Source organism: Larus michahellis, chromosome 9, assembly GCF_964199755.1.
Source record: "Larus michahellis chromosome 9, bLarMic1.1, whole genome shotgun sequence".
In the NCBI taxonomy this organism is placed as follows: domain Eukaryota; kingdom Metazoa; phylum Chordata; class Aves; order Charadriiformes; family Laridae; genus Larus; species Larus michahellis.
Genome location: NC_133904.1, coordinates 4,995,582 through 5,016,680, shown reverse-complemented (window position 1 = coordinate 5,016,680; position 21,099 = coordinate 4,995,582). Strand labels below are relative to the sequence as shown.

The 21,099-nt window shown below is 40.6% G+C and overlaps 1 protein-coding gene across 4 annotated transcripts in view; it reads right to left on the bottom strand.

Annotated features, from left to right (window-relative positions):
- Positions 1-1,053: 1,053 nt before the first annotated feature.
- Positions 1,054-21,099, bottom strand: part of LOC141748685 (protein FAM169B-like) — a 43,537-nt gene continuing 23,491 nt past the window's right edge. For all 4 annotated transcript variants that reach the window (XM_074601124.1, XM_074601126.1, XM_074601125.1 and 1 more), the window contains 6 exons: positions 20,407-20,492; positions 18,675-18,849; positions 8,329-8,511; positions 5,853-5,981; positions 2,453-2,529; positions 1,054-1,442 (listed from right to left, as the gene is read on the bottom strand). In XM_074601124.1, coding sequence (XP_074457225.1) covers positions 1,221-1,442; positions 2,453-2,529; positions 5,853-5,981; positions 8,329-8,511; positions 18,675-18,849; positions 20,407-20,492 — 872 coding nt within the window. In that variant the 3' untranslated portion in view covers positions 1,054-1,220. The remainder of the gene's footprint in view (positions 1,443-2,452; positions 2,530-5,852; positions 5,982-8,328; positions 8,512-18,674; positions 18,850-20,406; positions 20,493-21,099) is intronic.

Below are 21,099 nucleotides of genomic sequence, written 5' to 3'. Positions count from 1 at the left end.
TTTCTATGTGTCTCAGGCATATGGCTTACCAAGCAGCTCACCATGGGAGGAGTTACTTGGATACATGAATAAATGCTATGTTAAATCACGACCTTAAACAAAAACAGGGTGACAGGGCTATGTGTGAGCAATTATGCCATACAGGGGCAAAAATATACATCCTTACAGTGTATCTACAATGCCTGCCTACAGAACTGTCTCCCTGGAAATGCTGGATCAGTTTCTGGAAAGAAATAGCTACTTCTCCTTGTTCCAAGACACCCACTTAAGGAATTACAAGCTGCTGGATCTATTCAGGTTGATCAAAACAAGACCCTTCTGCTCAGTTCTCCACTGAGCCCTCCTCTTTGCAAAGTTTTCTCTGCCACTGGACAAAAGATCTGATCCTTAAGAATTTCACCTGTAATCCTTAATACAACATCCAAGTTTTAGAAATTCCCCACTAAAAAAAACCATTCTAATACAGAACCAGCTTGTGGTGAAAGAACAAAATTTCTTTACCAAGCCATAACATGAGTAATCCGGTGAAATATGTTATGCTTGCAACTTAATTAAATGCAAAACATTAGGAAAGAGGCTAGAGGAAATAAAACATGCAATAGGTAATCTACACAAAGTTCTACATCCTGACCTTACACGTGACATGATCACAGTGCCTGAATTTAAAGGCAATTTAAGGCCTGTAGCTTGCTCGCTCTTCCTCTCTGTACCAAACTTTTTCCGCACAAATGGAGTTTGTATGCCATCCTGTCCGCCACAGGGTTTGAGGCAGATTTTTCTGCTAGAAAAACTCAAATGAAAGCAATTCAAGATCAATTGTTCTCTTTGAAAGGAAGGTTACAGCTGTCATTCTGATACCAACGTGTGTTGCGGTAACTCTCTTCCATAATGCAGGATGTGGTTTCCATAGAAATATCTTCTTACATCAGTATCTACAAGCCCTCCAATTATTCCCTTTTGGACATCTCATGCAATCCAATAAAATCTTTTCAGAGCAGGCAAATAACTAGGCTCAACTAGTACTTAATTACTTGGTAAGAAGAGAAAGAAAAGGACAATTATCAAAGAAAAGCTTTATTTAAAACAAAACACAAGATGGAGAACATGTGCCTTGCAAAAAATTCATACCTTACCTGAAGAAATCTCTCCAGCGTTACAAATTATGAACAGTCAATTATAATTTTTAAGACCACAGATTTTGCTGATTTCTGAAAGTGCAATTATGGTATAATTCTAAATTGTTTGGTGGCTTTGTCTCCAACTGAGCCCCTGGGGCCTGCTCTTTTTCTGAATCCTTTGCATTGCTGAGTGTTGCCTGCACCTTGTTCTAAGTCCTCTTGTTCAGACCCTTGTGTGTTTAGAGTCCCTGCTGCTGCTGTGTCATCTTTTTTTTCTGTGGAATCTCCTGCCACTTTCCCAACACCAGGAATGTATTCAACACCCTGAAATTAGAACCAAGACAGAGGGAACACCAAATTACACATGAGCAACATAAACAGTGACTTGATCCTAATATAAAATGCTTCTGTCAACCAAGGCGACCATAAACGTGCAAGGCAAGAAACTTAGCTGCATTGTTTGTATAGAACGGCTTCATTCCTGCTGCTCTGCCAGAGTTCCCAGAAGCGTCAGCATAAAGAAAACTGGGAGTACACGGAGCCTTGATCTGGCTGGGTGGGCTCTGAAGCCATGACCACAGCACATAACGCAAGAGCGTGCACCACAGGGGCCAGTGCTGTCATAGCTCCCCCAGAAGACCCATGTCTGAAGAAAACAAACTGATTTAATTGTGTGGCAACCAAAATGTGCTGGGGAAACAACCCCTACAGCTCTTTGTTTTGCTCCCACTCGTCTCTCCATTTTTTTAATTACTTGGAAAAGCTTAATTACTGTGATTTGTTTTCTCAGATACATGTTCCTCTAACTAGGTTTAGGCTTCTTTCAAACATTTCAGCCTGTTTTAGGCCTCCATCCTGCAAAAAGCTAAGCACAGTCAGATCTGCAACTCAGTAGTGGGATAAAATAATTAGGACTGTAAAGAGTTTGGCTTACTCATTCTAAAGGTGTCACGCTCAAGCCCTTGTATAGGCACAGGAAAAAAAATCACAGTTCAGTTCAGAAGGCCACTGCATACGCAAACTTTGGAATTCACTGTTTGCCAGCTTGTTACAGTTCCCTTATCTCAGTAAGGATCAAACTAAAACATTTAGTGAAAACTGTCCAGTACTCTTTAGCCTCTCAAACTACCAGAGCTATACAAATTAGCTACATGAATCAATTATATGTGTATATTATATAACTGTGAGCACCTACATTAACCTATGCCTCAGTAGTAAAACACACCTATATTTCTCTGTGATGGCGTCTCATATTTATACCTCAGTACTTCACTAAAAAGGTAAAAGGCCAACAATGAAAAGGAAAGCCATACATAGAAAATCAGTCACTGTACCTTATTCATCTGGTTCGTATCTGTTTGTCTGGGTTCACTGGTTTGAGCATACTCCATTTGAGAACCCACTTCAGCCTCTGGAGAAATGGGGTGAATAGTTTTGCCCAAGAGAGAGATGTGAAAAGAAAAAATGTTAGCAGACTTCACTTAAATGGCAATTTTCACTTAAAAAAAGGCACCAGAAAAAGCCACCCGAATGCCACCTTCAACCCCTCTGGCCTCACCTTCGTTAATTAACCAAAACAAGGTGCCTGATGACACTATCATAAAAGACTATGGTGAACAACTACACAGGAACCAGAATGTCTCTGGGTCTTTCTTAGCTTGAAAGTTCTGCTAAATACCTAATTGTTCACCTCTTACACCCAGAAAACCCATATCCCCTTCATTCTTTACAGAAAATGCTGATACTCTGCCCAGCTCAGGTAAAGGATTATATGCAATCATTTGAAATTGATTTTAGTTCTTGCTCAGTCTGCTTATTTTTTGCATTAGCTTCACATTTACATGTGTTATGTATATTACTAAACTACTTCAAAACAGCTCAGTTCGCTGCCTGGTAGATTTAGCAACCAGGATCAAATCACGTAAAATGATTTCTGTTCTTCCAATCTGCCCCAGAAGAGAAATGTCACTGTGTTCCTGTTGCTGAGACTATTAGCTGTAAATAAACCTCTCCATTTTTCACACAATAAGAATCAGTGCAGAATGAACGACTGCAGCTATGTGTGACAACGTGCTAAAGAGCTTTATTTTTATAGATATATGTATATATGCAGACAGAAATATGTATGTATCTATATGTCTCTGTATCTGCGCACGTCCAAATTGAAGTATCAGTCGCAGTAAACAGAGTGCTGCAGTTTATCTGTACTGCCACTAGATGCAGCCACATAACCTTGCAAAATTTAAAATTCTGACCTCAGGGTTATAGAAACCTTTTTTGGAATATCTATGATAGCAGAATTCTTACAACAACATTAACAGTATTTAATCCTGAGTACTGTGGGAAAAGAATGTAATTTGAGCAGAATTTTCAATTTTTCTTCTTAATTTTGTTCCAAAACATAGCACTGCAAATGTCAATGGGGATCTAAAAAGTAAGAGCAGAGTAAGAGTTGTCTGTTTTCATTGTTGTTGCCATAGATCCAGATTGGAGCTGACAATATTGAATTACACTGTGTTTTGCTTTCTACATAACAGGGTAAGTAGGAACGAAGTACTATATTCCCAAGTGGCCCCCTAAAGACAGAATCATTGACTCATAGAATAGTTTGGGTTGGAAGGGACCTATAAGGTCATCTAGTCCAACTCCCCCTACAACGAGCAGGGAGATCTTCAACTAGATCAGGTTGCTCGAAGCCTCCTCCAACCTGACCTCGATTGTTTCCAGGGATGGGGCATCTACCACCTCTCTGGGCAACCTGTGCCAGTGTTTCACCATCCTCATTGTAAAAAATTTCTTCCTTATATCTAGTCTAAATCGTGCAACTCCAGTCGTGTCCATTCTATGCCACATCATTTTCCTCTCTGTGTCCCTATACCACAACTCTGGAAAGACAAGCTTCTCTTTACATGTATGGTAAGCAGCACACTAGGTCAGATGATAAAGGATTTCTGCACTCATAAAATGTTTCTGCTTTATCTACTATTAACAGATAGCAAAAAGCTCTGGAAAATTCTCTTGTTATTTCCTCACCAGCTATCAGACAGAGCTATGCAGGAGTAATGCTGCTTTTAGGACAAAAGTAAAATGAGGGAAATTCTCCCCTAGTTTTAGCAGGTGTTATCTGTTCTGTACCCTCCCTTGGTATTTCTCTGGGTATGAAAGACGGACAGAACTGCAACGATAGAAGCACAAGAAGCACACAAGTAGATTCCATATGTAAAGGAGATTTAATAAATGTATTACACACTGTTTTAGATCCTGTTTTTATAGTGGGTTGATTTTCCACTGAAGATGGATGAATTAAAGCCTGTTCAGCACATTCAGTGTAAAAAAAATGATGCCCAGTAAGCTGTGCACCAGAGTGGAGAATATAATTTAAAAAACAGATTTTTATTACATATTTTAGTGCCAAATTCACGTGCTTCAGCTCCCTTCCACTATTAAAATCACATTGCAACTCGCAATCCATAAATATATATATAAACACACAACCCCATTTCTGGTTTATATTTTCCCTCCTTCTTTTCTTTGTAGAAGAGATCTCATTAATGTGCAGAACTGGTCAAAGCAGTTCCCAGGCCTGGCATGTATTTTTTTACTGACAGCCACTCTAGTGGAATTATATTTACCCATGTTTTGGGTTGTTTCTCTTTGTTTACTTGTTTTTGTAGAAGATGGCAAAAAGAAGAAAGAAAAAAGAAAGTACACTTTCCTCCAGGATCCACTTTCTGTTTGCTGATCTGATCATAGTTCTCTTTAATTGCCATTAATAAACTGAACTTAACAAGATGGATTAAAGGAAAGAGCAATACCAGTTTTTGTTGGTTTAAAGCATGAGGAACATAAATATAATGGCTTCAGAGGAAACCAGCCTAGGGCTAAATTCTGACTTAACTCTCCTGTGGAGTGCTGCAGACAAGATGAAACGCAATGTCTCAACGGAAGGTCCCCAAGCCAACACAAAGCAGGATAGATGTGGGAAGGCATGGGAGCAATTTGCTCTGCAGCACTCCTTGCTGCACTTCCAGAAAGAGACAATGTGTGCCCTTCTTTTGGAACCCAATGCTTATCACAGCTTGTGTGCACGCAGCAGAGGGGCCTGTCTGGATCCCCAAGCCAGCTGAACAGATTACATCAACAAGATCCCCGTACAAACTGTCAAAAGGTTTTCCTACTCTATCGCTATCTTTTGTGAAGAAGGCAGAAAATGCTCCCAGCAAGAAGGATTTACCCTGTAGCAGAGTACTTTGAATCTTCCAAAAGCCATAATGAAAACGTTTGTGTTTCCATCCAAGAATGGTATTGGCACCAAATTGAAGGTAATTAAACACATTGCCCATTGGCCATACAAATATCTTCTTTGTAATAATTTCAGAGAAACAAACCCCCCTCTATAACCCAGACATTGTGTTGTGCAACGGGAATTTTTTGGGCTAACTTCTACCCTGCTGTAAGTGCACTGCAATGGGAGTTACAGCCACTTTATGCCAAGACTGGGCTTTGTTCGGTATCTCTCAGATGCTCTGTAGTTCCATTTCATTACCTCATAATTTCTAAGAATTGTACTGTTCACTGGGAATAGACCAGTGAACTGGACTGCACACTCAGTAGTTTCTCCACGTGCAAACAACAGAGAAACCACCTATCTACTATCACTACCTAATGCTCGATTTTCTTTCTTGTCTTTATATAACTAACATGGCCAAGTTCATGCTGTTTATTTTAACTCACTTCCAGAAGGGGATGACTCCATCTGAATTTTTAACCAGATATTCACTCGCTGGCTCCAATCTCCTGGTGCTTCCACCTCCCACAGTCGCTTCTGCTCCTCAGGATAAGACTGCAAGAACTTCTGGCAAACTGAATAAGAGAAGCCAAGGGGTAAAAGCATGAATGAGTGAAGAGTACAGTGGAAGAGGGAATGCATTCTATCCCAGAAATACTCTCAGACCTACTTTCATTAGTTCCTTTGGAAATCTTTTCTTCTTTCTTCTCATCTTCCTTTTTTTCTTTTAGTTGGGTCTTTTAGGAAAAGTCTATGTGGAATGACCTAAACAGGCACAAGTGAATCCTGTCTATCTGCTTCAGTCTATCTTCCTTCTTGTAATTGCAGAAATACTTGAAATGACTTACTGAGCCACCTTCTTCTGGCACTGCATCACAGAACTATCGCCAGACACTCAGCAGGTTTTAGACTAACAGCAGTGCGGGGTTTTTCACCCTCACCACTCTGAAATGAAAGGTGTTTCAGTATCTTCCAGCTTTAACCATTAAGAATGCTACTCTAATCTCTATTTATAAACAAAACCTGATATCAGTTCGTTCTTGGGACAATTTTCAATTTTCCCTCCATTTTACTACGGCTACAGTATAATCCATTGCTGGGCTTCGTTTACTTCTTTGGGCGTGGAAAACAGGAAATAGGAAGAACTGACAGCAGAATAACAGGGGTGCCTGTGTCAGATGTACGATCGCCTTTAGCAACCATGTTCCCAGAGATTCCTATCACTGTCAGTAATCACTGAACATTAATATAATTTGGATAAACAATCACATTTAGGTTTGCTTATATTATCAAACTGAAATCTGCCTTATTTAGAGGTTTCCTTAGGCTCTGCAGAGACAAGAGGAGGAATATGTTGTAGAACAAACAGTTCAAAAAATTTAAATGTGATTTTTAAACTTTCCTTAGCCACCATTATATCAGTTCCATCAACTGTACTAAGACAGCAAACTGTAAACAAAACTATTTTCATGCTCTCCTCTGTCCATTGTAGTTCATCAAACTACAGAAAGGGTAATTTACCTTCAACATTCAGTTGAGTTTAACAATGGGATGTCAAAACAAAAACCTTAATTCTAGTATGTAAACATTTGCCTTACAATAATGAGCAGATCACTGTCATTAATTTTATCCAAGGATATCCGAACTAAATTAATCATTTCAATAAAAGCTACTGAAAGTAACATATATACCAAAACAAAGATATCTGCTAAACGGCTTTTTACTTACTTTTAGGCCTCCGGCACATTAAACAACACGCTAGTGAAAACTGCACATTCAGTACAGAAATTTAGAGTAAAAGGTTGCATTTTTTTTTGTGAAAGTATGAGATTGTGGTTCCAATGAAATTAAAAACAGGCAGTGACTTCAAAATTTAACTTACAGTATTAGTATTTTTATAAAAGTAGGACTTAGAAAACCTAATATGAACATGATACAAGTCAAATTTATTCACTATTAACTCTAAACTTAACTAAGATGAAAACACAGTCTTGCATTATATAGCTAGCATGAACAAACAAACAGTGCAGCTTTCTGATCCATAGTGTCTAAACCATCGATGCCTGCCATAAAAAAAATTGATATTACAGGGAGAAGAGAAAGAACGTTGTCAATAGTATTATTGAATTTAGAAGTAGCAGTATCTTAGAAACTCCTAGGGTACACTTGTATACATTCAATGGCACATTCTGACCAAGAGAAAGAACATATACAATGAAAAGTTTGTTGACGCTTATTAGGAAATACCTGTAAAGTCCTAAGCCAATAGAAACATCTCCCAAAAAATGACAGCAAAGACTGTATACCATACAGAGAACAACTTTAGGAAAAAATGCTTTTCTACAGAAAACAGTTTTATAAATAATATGAGCACGGATATTTTCTGTAAATTGTACTAGCAAAACCCTAACTTCAACCTGAACAAAGAGAAGATATATAACTACTTAGTGATCTTTTGAAAGTGCCAAATGTTCAAAGACAGTCAATATAAAACAAGCACTAATGTGACTGGATGAATGAGCTTTCTTACAAACGCAGTATCTCCAAGAGCATTATGTGCATAGTGTAGGCTTGACAACATCTTATGATTCTTTTCCCTCTGGTGTCAAATAAAATGGGTAAGTCACTGTCTAGGGCAATGACATAGTTCTATTTCTAAGAGAGAGAGTGAGGTAAGAATGCAAAATGTCAAACAGGCAGTATGAGTTTTACACTTCTCATTGTCTTACATAAAAACTGGCCTACCTTTCTACAGGAAATTCCAGATGTCTCAAGAAAAGTAACCAGTTGTAAGCTAACAACAGTTCAGTTCAGACAAGGGCACTGAACTCTTACACAGTTAAGAAAATCCTACCAAGACCATACTGAAATTTATACATTATACATAACCCTTACCTAACGTTTCCACATCAAATGATTTACCTTGATACATCGCGGCAGAAATAGGACAGCTGATCCCCAAGGCATCCTCAGCCATGAAAGACTGACAGAAATCATGCAGCATTTTCATCCCTAGGCCACCTCTTCTGTACTTTCTCCGGACAAATATAGTATCCAAAACTGGCAGCAAGTAACATTGACTGGTTGTACCATCACATAGGCTCCCTGAAAGCAGACAGTAAAAAACAGATGAATTTGAAAACAAAACTGGTGTATTGCTGTACTAATTGCTGTGTGATTCTAGCCACAAGTATTGCCCTGATACCTTTCCACAGGCTATGAGGGTGACCCCAACTGAAATGTATTTGCATAGACAGTAAAACACTTTCCAGGAGGAAGATTTGTGCCATCAAACTGAGAGGACCTGCTCAAGATGCAGTTGACAGGTCTCACCATAGTATTTTCCACACTCCAATTCTTCATAATCAGACCATCTAGGTAGCCAGCCAACGTACACAGGAAAGGTCACTGAAAAGATGTAACTGGTCTATAGCCAAAGAGGCATAAATATTCTATATGTAATCTCAGTATATTCCTTAGATTTTGGCTATTCTGCTAAATCACCCCACAAACTCATGTTATGAAATACGCTGAACCACACAACCGAGTATGATCTAAACGCTCAGAAGGTCTCTACTGCCTGACGCAGCTGGACAGTGGAGAAGGCTCCCAGAGAAAACTCTCCGTACTATTTAAGACAACGATTTCAAATGACTGCAGGGAGAGAAGAGAGGCTCTCTCAGCCTCTGCATACATTGCTGTTGTGCCTTTGCAAATGGTATGATAATACTCTTAAGTATGAAACTTGACTGGCCCCATTATTTACACCTCCTTTCTGATTTTTACTGGTTGGAATGTTATACAACCTTTTTACTGCATATTCAGTCTTTGATTTCCTAGCTCAGTAAATTCCACAGACAACCATACAAAAGGATATTTCTCTCTTTCAGTTAACTGTCACCACATACCCAGGAGTCATCTTCAAACCTTTGCTGGTAAGAGAACGACACAAAAAGTGTTGGAGTTGCTCCACATGAAACTGGAAACAGATCCCTAACTGCTCACACTCACAGTGACTCGGGGCCAGAGGAACGGCAGAGTCCATCACTCACCTCCGTCAGAAAACAGAGCAGAAGCTGGGCAACACCAACAAGCCAGCACATAACAGGGAAACAAATTACTTCCCAGAGAGGAAGAACCACGTCTGAGAAAGCAACAAGTAGAATCCAAGCAAAAGCTAAACTCACAGCAGCAGGTTAGGTTCAACCTTACACTGCAGCACACAAAAGTCACACCACTGTAGGAAGATGAGTATAGACATTACTTAAGGCTTTTGGGTATAAAGCCATAAACAACTAAGCGGTGCATTTTAAGAAAGTACTGTAAGTGCTCCTTTGTAAGTCACTCAATTTCTACCAAGTGGTAATTTATCACACAGGTATGTGCTACTAGTACATCACTTAACTACTACTGTCAGTGTTAAAATAGGGGGTTCACTCGCGGTTTAGCCCCAGCTGGCAAAAAAGAACCACGCAGCCGTTCGCTCACTGCCCCCCCTGTGGCGGGATGTAGGAAGAAGTGGAAGAAAAAGGAAAAAAAACCAAAAGCTTGTTCAGTTTCCTCCATCTCCAAGGCAGCTACACCAAAAGCCCACTGATACCCTTTTGGGTCCTTGAAATACCCTCCTCTGAGGTAGTCTATGCCTAGGAAGTCTATGCTGTGTAATGTTGAGCAGTGTTTGGCAGATACTGGCCAGGGCCCAGCAGTGCAGTGAGCTGAGCCTCTCTGGAATAACCACAGCATTTTCCTTTCAAATATTCTATCACTCTGTCAGGGTCCTGTAGTTGTTCGGGAGTGACGTTTCAAACCATTGGAGGTGAGAAGTTCTCTAGATACCTGCCCATATTCTCCCACATGCCATGCCACCCATGAGTATCCAGCCTCGGGGCACATCTCTGGGTGGTATTCTTAAATAGTTGTTTAACCCTAAACAAGACCTGAAAAACATTCAGGAGAGATAGCAATAGGAACATGCTGGTTTAAACATCCCAAGGACATTCAAAATTCACAAAAGTTGTTGTACCTGGCCCAAAGGAGAAAAGGGAAGCAAAAGAGCTGGGGAAAGTATCCCCCCGCTGTATCCCCCATAGATTGGGTGTGATTATTAATAAATTCTGAGAGATAGCACCCAAGGCATGGGCAGAACACCAATGATGCATAAACATACCAACATAACCACACGAACAGTGTTGTTACTGTATCATAAGTCAACATTACACAGGACAGCAAAATGATATTCCTGATCCCTCTTCCAGAGGTGATAAACAGCATCGTGGGGAGTACATAGTGCATGTAAGAATCTACATAACACAACCATGTGAACAAACAAAGCAACAATGTGACCAGCGAGTATTTAACTAATATAATAAATGTGTGTAACAAATTTGTTTTAACACACTCCAGTCAGATCTGTCATTATCTCAACCCTTCATGCCCCACGTAGGGCGCCAAAAAGGACTGCTGCGGTTTAGCCCCAGCTGGCAACAAAGAACCACGTGTCTGTTCGCTCACTCCCACCCCCCGAGCTGTGGGATGGCCAGGCAGAATCAGAAGAAAAAGGCAAAACTCATGGGTCAAGATAAAGACAGTTTAATAGAACAGCAAAGGAAAGGGGAAAACAACAATAATCCTAGTAAAGGAACATACAAAATACGATTAATGTACAACTGCTCACCGACTGGAACCCAAAAGCCCAGCGCATTCCCCAGCTGCGATTCCTGCCCCCCGTCCCTGCCAGATATATACTGAGCATGACGTCACATGGTATCAAATACCCCTTTGGTTAGTTTGGGTCAGCCACCCCAGCTGTGTCCCACCCCAGCTCCTTGTGAAAACTCTATCCCCATTGGAACAAGGACAGATGGTCCTTGCTAATAAGCACATTGCCAATCATGTGAAATCATGGGGACACGACATAATGCTCTACATGTGGACAAAATACAGACTCAAATATAAGCCTCCAAACTATTAAAACTCAGTTCTCAGTGAACACTGCCAAAAAAGTTAGAAGCAAGGGATTTATTTTGCAATCATGTATGGTAAACTCAAACTGGAGTCAAGAGAAAGTTAAGAACAAGTTAAGAACAGACATTCAGGATCCAAAATTTTAATGTTCATCCTAAATAACTCAGGGTCCTATTAGTAGAATCATAGAATCGTCAGGGTTGGAAGGGACCTTAAAGATCATCTAGTTCCAACCCCCCTGCCATGGGCAGGGACACCCCCCACTAGATCAGGTTGCTCAAAACCCTGTCCAGCCTGACCTTAAAAACTTACAGGCCTGGGGCTTCCACCACCTCTCTGGGCAACCTGTTCCAGTGTCTCAGCACCCTCATGATGAAGAACTTCTTCCTAACGTCCAATCTGAATCAACCCATCTCTAGTTTTAATCCATTCCCTCTAGTCCTACCGTTACCCAACATCCTAAAAAAAAAATCCCTCACCAGCTTTCTTGTAGGCCCCCTTAAGATACTGGTAGGCCACAATAAGGTCTCCTTGGAGCCTTCTTTTCTCCAGACTAAACAACGCCAACTCCCTCAGTCTGTCTTCATAGGAGAGGTGCTCCAGCCCTCTGATCATCCTCGTGGCCCTTCTCTGGACACGTTCCAGCACATTCATATCTTTCTTGTAGTAGGGGCTCCAGAACTGGATGCAGGACTCCAGGTGGGGCCTCACGAGAGTGGAGTAGAGGGGGAGAATCACCTCCCTCGACCTGCTGACCACGCTTCTCTTGATGCAGTCCAGGATATGATTGGCTTTCTGGGCTGCAAGTGTGCACTGACGGCTCATGTTGAGCCTCTCATCCACCAGCACCCCCAAGTCCTTTTCTTCAGGGCTGCTCTCAAGCCAGTCACTGCCCAGCCTATATCGGTGCTTGGGATTGCCCCGACGGAGGACCCTGCACTTGGTCTTGTTGAACTTCATGAGGTTGGCATGGGCCCACCTCTCCAGCCTGTCAAGGTCCCTCTGGATGGCATCCCTTCCCTCCAGCCTGTCAGCTGCCCCACACAACTTGGTGTCATCAACAAACTTACTGAGGGTGCACTCAATGCCACTGTCCATGTCGCTGACGAAGATGTTAAACAAGACCAATCCCAGTACTGATCCTTGAGGGACTCCACTTGTCACTGACCTCCACTTGAACATGGACCCACTGACAGACACTCTTTGGGTGCCACCGTCAAGCCAGTTCTTTATCCACTGAATTGTCCATCCATCAAACCCATATTTTATCAGCTTGGAGACCAGGATGTCATGCAGGACAGTGTCAAAGGCTTTGCTTAGGTCCAGGTAAACGACGTCAGTTGCTCTCCCCTTGTCTATTGATGTTGTTACCTTCTCATAGAAGGCCACCAGGTTTGTCAGGCACGATTTGCCCTTGGTGAAGCCGTGTTGATTGTACCCAATCACCTCTTCGTTATTCTTCTGCCTCAGCAGTGCCTCCAGGAAGATCTGCTCCATAATCTTACCAGGCACGGAGGTGAGACTGACTGGCCTATAGTTCCCTGGTTCATCCTTCTTTCCCTTTTCAAAAATGGGGATTGTTTCCCCTCTTCCAGTCAGTGGGGACTTCACCAGACTGCCATGACTTTTAGAACATAATAGAGAGTGGTTTAACAACCTCATGCACCAGTTCCCTCAGTACCCATGGGTGTATCCCATCGGGTCCCATGGACTTTTACACTTTCGGGTTCATCAGATGGTCATGAGCCTGAACATTACATGAGCATGATCATTACAACGGGCAGCTCTTTCCAACCCCTGCCATTGTCTTCTGTGACTCCGGGAGTGTGGCTGGAGCTCTTGCCAGTGAAGACTGAGGAAAAGAAGTCATTGAGAACCTCGGCCTTCTCCATATCACTTGTCACCAGTTCTCCCATTTCCTTTCTGAGGGGGCCCACACCTTCCCTAGTCATCTTCTTACCATTAATATACCTATAGAAATTTTTGCTGTTTCCCTTGATCTCCCTGGCTAGATTTAATTCTAACTGAGCTTTAGCTTTTCTAACCAGGTCTCTTGCTGCTCGGACAGCTTCCTTATATGCCCCTATTGTAGGAGGTACATTAGCGATTCACTGTACAACTTCCATTCAGTGCAGAATACCATAAAAACAGAACCTCAAACTACTTGACAGCATAAGCATTCAACCCTGAAATGAATGACCAACATCAGTTCACCAACTACCTACATATAGGACAAGGTCACCATAGAAACATCTCACCAATTTATTTTCATTTTTAGAAAATATTGATAAAGATTTTATGCTGCTTCTATCTGGGTACACGGTAGTTTACTTTGTTGCTTAAATCTCATCAAGACCTTCTCGGTTTTCTTTCTTACCACTTACTAGTGTAACACTCAGTCTAGTTTTCAGTGTCTTGAGACATGAAACTTTCATCATTTCACTAAGACTTATTTCACAGATCTCCTATTGAACGACTGTCCCTAAATTCCAGTATAATACTTTTACTTAATAAATCCAATTTTTCTTTATCACATCCCCATACGTACCTTAAACTGAGATCTAATTCTGTTCTGTTCTAGTACCTTTTGCTGATAGTCACCAGGCCTGACTCTGATTACTCTCTTTTCTAGGATGCCAATTCAGCAAAGCATACATGACTATAATTCCACACCCTGATTTGTCAAGGCTGTAGCTCTCCATTTAGTAAGAATCCACATCACACATAGTCAGCCATACAACCAGAGTATGTAGCTACATCACCACTCAATTCACATCCAGGCTTGGTCCACCCCTGCTTAATCAAAGCGCACACTTAACTTCAAACACATGTTCAAGCACATTGTTGGAAAAGGATGGTTTGTGGTGGTATTTATAACCTTTCAATATTTGTAACACATGATGGGTAGTTACTCTTTTCTTAGGAGCCAAAAAACTTGAGTATATCCCCAGTCCCATTGTTAGCTGCCAGCCCAACAGAGATGTTGGATTCCAGCAGTGTTGCACCATACATTCTAAGAAAGGGATAAACTTTTCCTCATGAAGTCAATAGCTTTAAGAACTCCTGCATGTTGCAAGTGTCCTTATAAGTTTATTATTATCTCATATAGTCTGTCTCCTATAAATCCTGCTGAGACTGCTGTGCAGCAATCCCAGGAGCTGAGTGATTTATGTCTGTGCTCCTAATTTTGTGTTGAGAAGACGACAAAAACTTGTAATGTCTAAAGGCACTGTAAATAAAGAAACCATGAAGCCATTCTTCACCTTGTCCCTGGGAAACATATTAGAAGAGTCATAGCCCACAGCCATTTGAAATAAAATAAACAAACAAACCAACCTTTGGAACAAAGGCCACTTTGTCTCTAGTTCCCATCCAATAACAAAGAGGTTACCGTAAGCTAATGGTGGCCCAGAGGTGACCACGGGGCTCGCACATAGTTGCTTCAGAGGTTTGTTTCATTGTTGAAACACACAAACAAAGTTTTGAGGTGAGGGAAGAGAGAGGGAAAATAAGAGCACTGGCGATGGACATGGAAGTATTCATACAGTCTGCCCTTTGAAAGCTTTTGATCTGTTTGGTTAGGTCACGAGTGCCAAATGACCAACTTATGAGCCAGCAAAATGGTAAACATAAAAAGATATTACAAGGGCAGGAAAGCAGACAGCCATTAGCATTCCCTAAGAGCCACAAACCAGAAAAAAAAACAACCCAGTCCCCACATCCAACAGACCCAAACAAAACAAGGTTGTGCATACTGACTATTTCCCTGCTGAACAAGTTGGCTTGGCACACACGTGTTTGGACAGGCCTTAAGCAGGCTGAGTGCTTGTGTAAAGGGTGGGGAATAATTCTGCTGAATAGAACCCAAGGTCAACCCATTGTGTGAGTTTGTATGTGAGAAGGGAAACAAAGGTTCTGGCTTCAATAAAATTAAATGAATTCATGTCTTGACTGGTATGTAGTCATTTAATTTTTATTACAGCCAGAACCTTCAGTCTGCCTCAGAAATGCACATTAAAAATATTATTGCTAGAAAACAGAGGGAGAGAAAAGCAATTATCCAACAAGATTTCAGCTAATTATCTGTCAGGTTAACTTCAATTCTGATTTAATTTTTTTTCCTAAAAGAAATGTATGTAATCAGTGAAAAATAAAATCCTATTATCTTTTTAGGGACCTATTTCTAGAGAATACCACTTGGGCCACAGAAGTATTAAAAGAAATCTGCGAAGGTTTGTATGAAGAAAGGTGTGAAATGGATTTTAGCTTGGATAGCCACTTCCAAAGACCATCTCTAAGGCTCTGGTGTAGAAATAGCAGAGACTGGGCCAGGGCTGCTTTGTTCTGAATATAAAACAGATCTCAAAACCAAAGTATCTATATGAAGCCTTTCTCCAAAATATTTCATTTTCAGGTTGCTGTCTGCGAAGAAAGAGCCAGGGACAGGGAACGGTCATTTCCTGTTGTACCTTTAAGTGGCTACATTCAGCGAGGTCTAACTCCTCAGCTGTCTAATATGGAAGCCGCTGACATAGATAAAATTGGAGACATTTATCTTGGCACGTGACAAAGTGTCTTATCAGCCTCATTAGTGGCTTAGTACGTCTCATCAATCTTTAGTATACCCAGCGGTAAATGCTGCATGCCTGTCATTGGACAGGAATAGGCACATACGAGGGAGGCTTGGGTGATGATCTGTGTAGTCATGAATAAATTTTGTTTTAATAAAGGTGTCTAATGTTCACGAAAAGTGATAGCCTTGAAGAATGAGTCTTCTGTTTATCCACACAACAGGTGCAGGATGACCAGTGTCAGTAGTTGCCAAATTGTCTCAAAACCTTGACTTGCAGTCACTGTGTCCCTGAGCAAGACGGGTGCTCAAGACCATCTGTCTCTCTTTAGCTAGACCATCAAAAGAGATCCAGTTAAGGATGCTCGTAAGATGGATAGATGTGTGGAACTGGACCAAAATCACCAGGTTCACTTTGTATAGGCCACCAAGGAACTAGCAAATGGAAATGACTTTATGATATTGCCAAGATAGTTAATTGGAATCACTTAAGTCCACTGAAAATTTAGTTTGCATAATGGCAGACTGAATCTATAGCAAAGATCGAACAGTCTCTCCTCCTTGGTCACCGTTTCTATGATTCACCCAGATGACTTATGTTTGAAATAGCCATGCTCCACAGATCTGTTCTGGCTTATTTGGCTCCACTGAAGCATGGTTCTGTTGTACTGTAGATAACGGAAAATTCACAGATGAGAAGTACAGTTGAATACAACATCAGCATGAGAGCCTCAATTACCTAGCAAAGAAAATAAAACTATAAAGGATGGCCAGGTAATTGCAAAGCATGGAAATAAAGGGAATCAGAATCACATGGTGGGCACAGAGGAAAATATTGTCTTCCTAGGACCAGAAGCTGTAACAGAGCTCCAGCACAAAATAAAGTCCTGTGCTTAAAGCTGCCCCTACCAAATGTTCTGACTAGGAGAGTAAAAGGAAAAAGAACTTACATTATGATTAAAAAAACAAAAAGTTAAAAAAAAAATCTAAAACAACCCTGCGAAATACAACTTCTAAGAGAAGATATTTATCTTAGCCTGTTTGGGGCATAATAAATCCATGGCTTGTGTAGAAAGTAGAGAGAATAGGATCAGCCAGAGCATGGCTGGTATGAAATTGAAATCACAGAACTTCAGAAAGAGGAATTATTTTCTAAATGCATACAGCAAATTGCAAAAAGGGGCAAAAACAATCCATTTCAAGCTTCCCGAAAAGGCTTTGGCAAAAGACTGCAGTAATTTGTGACACAGGCCAAAAACTAACAAATATAGCTGCCCAGAGAAAAAAAACACTGACAACAAAAGACAGATGCTGACAAAGCTGGACTTGAAGAATTTGTATTTTATGTGGACCTGGTTTAAAACCAAACTGTGACTCTCAACTTACTCAGAAACAGTTTCAACTTGGCTAATACTCCACCCATAACAGACTACTGTGCAAATTTATTTTACTGAAGCATGAATCATTACAGGCCGTACAAGTGTTTCTTTCCAAGAGCTTTGCTCAGAAATATTTATGGACTTAAAGGAAAATGTACTACGGCAATTGAAGCGTTTGCCAATTACAAATCAGTTCATCAACATATTCACAGATATATACAATATTCCTTTACCATAGGCTAAGACTTGATTCATCATTGATAGCACTGTACCAGCACAGTGGTGTAACAAGCTACACCTCAGTGTGAATAAGGATCCTGCACATCCCAAAGCAGCAGAAGATCAGAACATCTCCTATTGTTGCTGGCCTTTGAGACTACCAGAGAAGGCCCCTTCAGACTGTCCTGCAGAATCCAAAGCAATCCGTATCTGTACAGCTCTCAAGCTGTTTCTTATTCTCCCCTTTTGGACACGTGGCTACTGATTGCTGACTTGAACAATACATTTACCTCCAAAGAGACCAACTTCTCTACACTTAAGCTGCCAGCATCAAGATGACACCCATGAATCTCAAACACAGACTGGTAACCAGCTCCCACATGGGGATACATACTCAACTCCATACCTGGAGTTATTCTAATGAAGCTTTTTCCACTCTAGACTGGTAAATAGCAATACACCTGTGTTAATATAAACTCTCTATTTAATAAAAAACCTTTACTAAAGCTTATACTGGTGCAAGTATTCCTAAAGAATCAAATACGTTGTTTCATTTCTATGCTAGTTAATCAATTAATGATGAAATCAATTAATGATCATCCTTCAAACTGGGAGTACCACAACCGGACAAAACATTCCAGGACTGATCTAGTGCATACACCTTCCTCTACACAACCCAGCCACTGCTCCTTAAGCATCCAAGGATATTGCCACTTCTCGCCACCAGCCACTCCTTACACACTGGTTTTCCACTGTGAACTTCCACTGTACTCCTTTTCACAGATATCACTCTTTCCAGGATGCAGTCCTCCATTCTGCGGGTAGGCCCTGCATTCTTTGTTCCTAGATGTACAACCTTCTACTTGGCTACATTAAAGCGTATTTTATTGGAAGAAGCCAGTACCTCAGATCACTCAGTGTAACTGAGAACAGAGTCTGGAGCCATCATGTTTAAACGAAAGTAATATGGATGGCTTCCAAATTCTGGGAAGGTTTGTTCCCCAGATTTATTCTAAGAGAGATTTGATATAAAAACGTAAATGAGAGCCAGGATTATTTATACTGAAAGATAAACAAAAGGATTACATTTCTAGCTATTAGGAACCGATGGAAATGTGTCTCTAAAATGACCTTACCTTTCATCTTGACCGAGTAAAAGGCAACAGCCTCGCCATCTCTCCAGAGTATCTTGGCACACTCGGTGGCAGAGTGAGGTAGAAAAAATGCATCATTAGCTGAACTCCCTTCCAGCATTCCAAAAATAATGTAGTTCAGAACAAAGAGGACAATCCTTTCTCCAAATGTCTGGACCTTAGAGAACAAACAAAAACAGACCAGAGAAAAATGAAGCAGAGAATAGTATTTTGCGATTCATAAAGGCTTCAAAATTAAAAAGGCCTGGGAAGGAGGAGGTCAGGAAACATGTACACTTAACTTGGGGAAAATACCTCATGAATTGTTTCAGATAGAATAACAAAAACAGTTTTTCGCAGTGTTCCACCCTCTATCCAGAGGGCACAGAATAATTAAGTAACAATTTATAAAGCTTGACATATCTCCTGTTGTCACAGAGAGGAATTCTAAAGCAGCAGGAAAAGAAGTATCTAGTATCTAATTGGCAACAGGATCAAGGCAATCTAATCCCACCCAAAAGCGAAATAAAGACAGGATTCACTGTGTTATCCTGGTCAGCCCTCCTCTATTACCTGTCTTGCCACAGCATCAAAGAATTTTAGTGGGCCAGGACCTTACTGAGGTAGACACTATACAAAACAGAGAACAAATACAGTGCGTCCCAAACATCTTATAACCTAGGTGTAACATGAACAATTAGTTTTTATGCCATGGTTCTTAATAGACAACCAACAGGACAGGGAGATGAAGGAATATAAAGGAACAAGATCCTATTGATCAAGGTAAGAAGTGGTGCCAACAAGCTTTATATGAATGCTGAAGAAGAAAATGAGAGTTTCCACAAACCACGACAACTTACGTCTTAGCAACGAGCTAGAAGGGGCAAGTTTTCAGATATTTTTTTCATTCTCTGTTGATACAGCAAATACTTGAAAGCCTGTGCTTCTGCTCCAAGTTCTATCTTGCAAGGATTTTTATCTCAAAATCCCTCCAGTTCAGTTACCCACAAAAAGCCAACTTAATTCGGTGAATAATTAAACTCTATGTATGGCAGATATTTGGGAAAGATGATAAAGGAACTGAATCATTAAGGACCAAAGCTGCACAAAGAAAGTTGGTTAGGAAACAGAACTGACTTAATAGCATCACGGCAACACAAAGCTCACAGGCAGTAGGCATTTGACTTCTTAGTTGAAAACAGACTACAGGCTACCCAATCTCTCAATTTATGAAAAAGTAGTTGTATCCTACTAAGATAATTTATTTGGAAAAAGAATTACAGATATAGAAACTACTAAGTAACAACCATTTCATAAAATGAACACAATATAAACATTAGTCAAGACCAAAAAAATATCATAACTAGCTAGATAAGACATCGTTCCAAAGGTCAGTAATACCTCCCATCAGACAGCCAGTCAAGCAACACTGAAGAGTCCTGCTCATGTAGTAATTTGTTTATCTGATTATTTTTTTAGTAGGCAGTGAGGGTAAACTAAAAACAAAAACTAATAAATCCCACAGATGAATCATGAATTGCACGCACAAAATTGTTTAGAGAAGGTGAACGTGTGTGTCACTGTGCAGTGGGAGACATGTACTTGGTGAGCCATGTAGCCCAGATCCCACAGGCTGTATAAAGCATGAGCTATAGGAGACCAGAGACAATTACACAGGATTGTTCTAGCTGGAAAATTCCAGGCTAAAGGTAACTGTTTAAAATAGCATCCTTACCGAAATTAGCCCATCTCTAGAAGGATCAGCTGTCTTTACTACTTCTTCAACAGGCCACCAACACTGGTTCAAATAAACTGCCAAAACTACAAAAAGAAAAAGACAGGGGAACACATTACCTGCAAATAAATGCAAAGTTGGTTCCGACTTTTCCACAAGCAGCCTCAGATCTACTTCTCCCTCCACCTGACTCCAGTTTGATCTGCTGTGAGACAGCAGAAAAATGCTTGTATTTCAATTTCCCCTCCATGTCCCTTGATATCCAATTTTCAGTACCACATGAGGCACCAAGGGAAGGTAATTTTTCTCAGGAATTTGATGTGACTTTGGTGTCACAACCTGTGTGCCATATGAATAAAGCTCTTCCTGCATAATATCTGTTCAGTAGCACAGTAAGCTTGCGTGGCATTTGGGACAAAGTGCGCTACGTAGCTAAAGGTTACATTTTTGAAATTTCTTTCAGGCTTTCCCCTGTCCACATGCACCCACGCAAGTCAAACACAAATGTTTTCGTATCTGCTTTATCAAATAGCTTTTTAGCTGCCTTTGTGATTGAATTTCTATGTATTTCTACCTGTAGAGTAGAGACTCCTAAATCTCTGTATGGACAGATGTTCACGGAAGTTCAAATGCAGAGACGTTTCTATCAACGAAGGACAGATATATGCACACATAATCATGATACACTTTGCC